Source organism: Anoplopoma fimbria, chromosome 1, assembly GCF_027596085.1.
Source record: "Anoplopoma fimbria isolate UVic2021 breed Golden Eagle Sablefish chromosome 1, Afim_UVic_2022, whole genome shotgun sequence".
NCBI classification, from domain to species: domain Eukaryota; kingdom Metazoa; phylum Chordata; class Actinopteri; order Perciformes; family Anoplopomatidae; genus Anoplopoma; species Anoplopoma fimbria.
Genome location: NC_072449.1, coordinates 3,047,295 through 3,054,027, shown reverse-complemented (window position 1 = coordinate 3,054,027; position 6,733 = coordinate 3,047,295). Strand labels below are relative to the sequence as shown.

At 35.2% G+C, this 6,733-nt stretch overlaps 1 protein-coding gene across 1 annotated transcript; it reads right to left on the bottom strand.

Annotated features, from left to right (window-relative positions):
• Positions 1 to 2,235: 2,235 nt before the first annotated feature.
• Positions 2,236 to 4,878, bottom strand: sebox (SEBOX homeobox). The gene is made up of 3 exons (XM_054599302.1): positions 4,773 to 4,878; positions 3,629 to 3,846; positions 2,236 to 2,937 (listed from the first exon to the last, which is right to left on the bottom strand). The coding sequence occupies exons 1-3, from the start codon at positions 4,876 to 4,878 to the stop codon at positions 2,236 to 2,238; spliced, it is 1,026 nt and encodes a 341-aa protein (XP_054455277.1).
• Between the last annotated feature and the right edge of the window lie 1,855 nt (positions 4,879 to 6,733).

The window sequence follows — 6,733 nt, the reverse complement described above, 5'->3', positions numbered from 1 at the left end:
TCAGTTGGTCTGGTTTATTTAGAAAAACATCAAAACGAGACGAGAAACACATCTGGAACGAATCCTGAGCTTTTAGAAACTCACAACTTTCAACATATTTTGCATTTTTTTGGGCTCAGTTTTCACAACAAGAGTTTCCTTTTGCAAAAAAATTGAACACACGCAGAATGAGCTTTATATATTTCTTGTATGTGTTCTTTCTTGTACTTTGTATTTTGTTATTTTTGTATTTTGTTGTCGTGTTCTCTTTGGTTCAATCTGCCAAGAGAATAGATGCAATTTATCTTAAAGCTATAATCTTATAAGGTGCATTAAATTGTGACGTTTAAAAAAAAAAAAACACTGTACATGGTAACTTTTTAAATACAATAAATCAATATTTTTTAAAAATGATCTCACATTGCACACAAGTAAAATTAAGTAATACAACACACGGGACATTTATCAGAGCATTAAAACACTTTATGATCACTGAATTTTTTATAATTAAAAAATAAAACAGTGCAGCCAATTCTCATGAAAACACCTCCTGCAGTGGTTTCTTCTTCAGCATTAAAGGAAAATGTGCAATTTCAGCAGAAGTTAGTAATTTCCTTTTCAAAGCTTTAATTTAATGTGCAAAATTGCCGTATATAAACAAAAGATAATTTCGTCTAAAGTCTGATTTTATACTACATTAGGCCTACATCTAAAATTCATCAAAGATAAAATGATTGTAGTTTCTTTTCTGTATCGACCACAATTGTTTCTATTCAAGACACTAAATGTTTAAATCTTTTTTAAAACTGTAATGCTTGAAATATTGAAAAAACTATTTACACAAACATGAAATCAATTCATTACAACATTTGACATTTATAAAAACATTTCTTCCACACATTTGATACTGGGTAAAGTCCTTATGTTGTAATGCTGCTCACCTGCCAATCTTAAAGGGACAGTTCACCATAAAATCAGAAAAACATATTGTTCCTCAAGTTATTTACCAATCTGGAATGTTTTGATGTGAGCTGTTCTGGAGATATAATCTAGAAACTATTTTCTTTGGAGAACAGTTCCTACATAAAACTGCTAACAATAGAGTCTGTGGATTAATGCTGCAATCCCATTACATCGGAGTCCCGACTTCCAATCTAAATGCCTCCCTGTGGATCTGCAGGCGAAAACATGGACGTCTGCAGTTTACATCACTTACCACCGCACGATTAAAGAAAGATAAACCGTGTTTAAAGTAACAATCTTTAAATAAACAACTAGAGAATCCTGCAGGGAAAATATTCCTGAGCTCACAAAGAAGCACAAATGAAGTAATTGGAAATGGAAATGGAAGCTTCAACGTTATAAAAGCACGTTTCACAACACAAATGCTCCATAAAACACTACATAGAGAAAAAAATATATGAAAAGGTGATTCACTGCGTGAGCGACTACGTTGCCATGACGTTATTATACATTATTATTAGAAACCGGTTCATGATGAACAAATGTATTTTTTGAGCTATTTAGTTCCATTATATTGGAGAGATCTTCAAAAGATCGCACAATAAAACAACCTAGATTGATATTAGCAGTACAGGACAAAGAAGAGAAATCCCTATTTTTGATTTTGTGGTGAACTATCCCTTTAAATTAAGAAAGAATGGTTGCAAACACACATTGCATTAATTCAGTGATCTGACTCTTTAGTACACTAATAACTACTGAGCAATCTGACTTTGAAAATATGTTAAATAGAAGTTTATTATATGTTTATTTCTCTGTTTAAATTAAGGTTATTCAAGTTTGAAAAGTGAATGTTTACATTTAGTCTTAGCCTTCGAATTATATGTAAAAAAAACAACAATAACAAAAATAAGTAATGATGTTTTAAAATATGGTCTTTACGTAGCCAATAAATCCTGGTCTTTAGTAGAGCTAAAACACGGAGGCAATGTTCAAATTATGTCTATTGCGCAACCAAAAGCATTGAAATATTTGCCGTTTGTGTCTAAAATGAAGATTATTTGCTATTATCTGGAAGGGTTTGTTGTGAAAACTGAGCCAGAAATTCACGTATTCAAAGCACAACTTTAACACACAAAGAGACAAACCAGGAACAACAGGAGAACATCTCTATACAGATGTTTGAGGAACAATCATCTCTGGTAACAAACAGGACAGATGTAGACATGGAGAACATAAATGAGTCAGTTTAAAGGAGTTATCAGGTATTCATAGTTTCCACATCTGGACTGATCAAAACTCCAGGAAGTTGGTGACGATGGCGGCGTTGTAGATCAGGTCTGAGATGTAGCCCATGGAGGTCTGCGGTCCCATTTGCGGGTGATGGTGGTGGTGATGGTGTCCCTGGCCCTGAGCTACCTCCCAGTACACCGGCTGAGGGTGTGAAGGAACCACCTGGTCTACAGAGGCGTGACCTCCACCTGCAGCGCCGCCGGCACCACCGTACACGGCCTGATGGGCCCCAGAAGAAGCCGCGGTCTGGGGTTTAAAGTTCCTGAAGGTCTGGTAGGAACGGGTGGAGGATGAGTGGTGAGCCTGAGGGTAAGAACCAGGGAGGAACCCGGTAAGCGCTGGTCCAAGGTGCTGCCGCTGCTGGAGGTGCTGGTGGTGGTGCTGGTGCTGGTGGTGGTGCTCCTCCTCCCAAAGACGAGGCTCCGAGGGTTTTGAGGAGCCCTGGAGGGATGAAGAAGAAGGCGGCGATGAAACGGGGTTTCCGTAGATTTGGATCCAGTCGGAGTAGATCTGCGGGACGTCCTCGCAGGAGTGGTTCTGCTCCGGTCTGAAAATGTCCGCCAGGGTGGTGGAGGTAAGGTAAGTGGAGGTCACAGGACCAGAGGAGGGGTCAACCACGCCTCTACCTCCGAGGGGGGTCTTGGTGGACTTGGGGAGCCTCACAGTCTTGATACTTCTGGCTCTTCTGTTCTGGAACCACACCTGTAGAAAACAAAAAGACATCGTCATTCCTGTCATTTAGTGGTGGTTTCGTCTGTCCATAAGTGGTAGTGTTTCTGAGCACCAGAGTCCCTTTAGAAAACCTCTTATTTTACTGCAGCAGGGTCTGACAGTCTGCACCACTCAGTCCTGGTTCTGGTTCTCCCCTGCCTCCCTTCCCTCCAGCTTATCCAGCAATACGGCCTGGGTCTCCCAGCAGGACCGGAGGATCAGAGAGGAGAAGCTCTGCTGCCGGGAGCTGAGCTCTCCTCCTCCCTCCCGGAGCTCCGACTGCAGGTCAAAGGCTGTCCAGTGAAGTCTCGGATCTGGGTCTGTCCACGGTGGACTGGACTGGATCTGGGTCTGTCCACGGTGGACTGGTCTCTGCTGGATCTGGGTCTGTCCACGGTGGACTGGTCTCTGCTGGAGTCTGAGCTGAAGGAGTTTCTGGTGAACCTTCATGATTTCATCTGGTTTCTCCAGAATCCGACCCGGTGGCTCCGATGACGAGCTTTAAGAATAACTTTATAGAAACAGACGATCTTCTCTCTGATGGTCTGGTTTACTGATGGAGGTCTATAGAGGATCAGGACTAAACTGAGACTGGATCAGAACCAGATTAAAGTTCCTCACTGTGACTTTAAATCTAGTTTATTATTGTTTTCTAATGAGATTTAGTCTAACACAGACTCACCTGTATCTTGCTCTCAGGCAGGTGTGTGTGGGCGGCCAGCCTCTCCCTCAGGGTGATGTCCGGGTAGGGGGTCACAGCAAAGGCCTGCTCCAGCTCTGACAGCTGGGCCCGGCTGAAGATGGTCCTCTTCCTCTTCCTCTGGCCCTCCATCACACCGGGGTTGACGGCGGCGGCTCTGTCCGGATCCGGGGACGACACCGCCCTCTCACTCCGGGCTTCTTATAATAAAATCAATCAAGGGAGGAAAAAACAACAAAAAAAATTAAATTCTAAATAATACAATTAATTCTAAATAAATCAATAATAAATAATATAACATCAAGAAAGAGGGAGATATTTTTTATTTATTTATTTAATTGTTTTAAATGGAAGCGCGTTGAATTGTGCGTACGATTAAATAAATAAATAAATCATAAGCTACATATGATGATAAAAAACAAAACTTACACTGTAAACAAAAGTTTGTTTTTCTAATTTTACAGATACATCTTCGGACAATTTGCTATTTTTTTTAAATTGTCGTGTAGCTTACTTGCGCAATTGTTTTTATTCATTTTTTAATTTATTTTGATAATAATTAGTAATTTCTGCTGTGATTTTTTTAAACGGTCCATTTTTTTTCCATTAAACATGTCATATTAGTTAAAGTTACTTAAAAAAAAAAACACAAATTATTCCAGTTATTCCAATTATTAATCTACTTTTGCTGTGGCATCTCGAGTGGAGGCAAAACATCAAACTGATCAATAAAATCTTATATTATTATATTCCTTTATTGATCCCCATGGGGGAAATTCAAGTGTTGCAGCAGCTCAACGACACAGACACAGACAATAAATACACATACTATACAACTACACAGACAATAAATACACATACTATACAACTACACAGACAATAAATACACATACTATACAACTACACAGACAATAAATACACATACTATACAACAACTACACAGACAATAAATACACATACTATACAACTACACAGACAATAAATACACATACTATACAACTACACAGACAATAAATACACATACTATACAACTACACAGACAATAAATACACATACTATACAACTACACAGACACAGACAATAAATACACTTAATAAATACACAATAAATAAACTTATATTCTCACCTTTGCAGCGGTCCGGTTCTTCTTCAAATAACGCCTTGAAATCCATCAGGTCTCTGTTCTGGTTCTGCTTCAGCACAGAGAGGTCTGAGTCCATGAACAGGGCCATGACTCCACACAGAGTCCGACCAGAGGAGGAGACACCGCCTCTTATACCCACACCAGATCAGGAGCCACCAACCAGGAGCCACCAGGTGTTGTTCATGCTGCACTGCATCATTCATTTAACTATACCTGTATATGAAGCGTTTTGGGAGATTTGGCGTCTTTGTTAATCGATCTAGAACTCAATAAATATGTGTATTGTTGTTATAACAGATACAAATGCATACATTGTGCAATAATAGTTAAAATAGTTTTTTTCTGTCTGTAAATATTATATTTCAGTTATTGTGTTTTTCTACTGTTTTTATTGCTTATTTATAATACTTGTTTTTTTTTTTTAAATTTTTGTTTTTTTTATTTTTATCTTGTCTTTCTTTACTATGTCTCTTGTGTGCACTTTACTCTATGCTGCTGTAAGCCTGCAAATTTCCCCGCTGCGGGACTAATAAAGGTTTATTTTATCTTATCTTATCTTATTCCAGAAATAATATTATTATGCATATTATATTGTTATGTATTTAGATAATTAATTAGACGATAATGATCAAACCTTATGTGACAAATTGTTTAGAAATTAATAAAAAAAATTAATCAAATTGACCAAATAAAAAGGAGCTCATGCACACTGAGCCAAACGTGCACGTATTATACAATATAATAATCCAAAAGTTTTAAAATATATATATTTAAAAAAAAAAAAAAACTTTCTTTCAGACTCACTTAAAAAAAAATTATGTTTAGAAATTTGGCATCGAATAATTCCAATAAAAGTTTTAAAGTAGGTCAACTTTAATCCGCCGGAGTGAAAACAGCTCAGCGGTGTGAGATAATAACCTGATTCTGATAAATCATCTTTGTATGGAGGGAGATCTGACTTATTCTACTTCTAAGAGGCGTTTACTGTGAAACCAGATGTATAAAACAACTGGAGATTTACTGTTAAATAACAGTCTAATGCCAAAATCTAATTATATTCATGCAGCAGTTAAAAAGTGGAAATAGATAGTTCAGACAGAAGAAGTGTAGATTATCCATGAGGATCTATCTATATCTATCTATCTATCTATCTATCTATCTATCTATCTATCTATCTATCTATCTATCTATCTATCTATCTATCCATCCATCCATCCATCCATCCATCCATCCATCCATCCATCCATCTATCTATCTTATATATATTGAGTTTACCTACAAAATCCCAATATCTGCCAACTAAATTGAATTTACAATAAATATAATTGCAATAATGAGAATAATTCAATTTTCATGTGAAAGTAGAAAAATAAAAACTTAAAAACTATATATAGCGTTTAAGAGTTTATTTATATACATATATATATTTATTTATATACATATAAATATATATATACATTTATATATTAACATATATATATTATATATATTTTTGTTTTATTTTAGTCATCTTTATTTATATATATTTGTTCAATTATATGTATAAATATATAGGGTATGTATATATAAACACAATAATATATAATATATTTAATTATATTGTTAATTTATATGCTATATATGTCATAGTATTTAACTAATTAATAATAACATTATAATGATATATTATTTAATATATTATTATATAATTATGTATATATTTATATATGGATATATATATACACATGATATAATTATACATCTAATAATATATATAATTATATTTGTATCATATAATAGTTTATATATATAACATTATGATATATTATTAAATATTATTATGTATAAAAATATTATATCATTTTGTATATATATATATATATATATATGTTTGTATGTACTGACTATATAGTCAGTTTTTATACATCTTTTATATATATATTAGTTCAAGTATATATATGAAA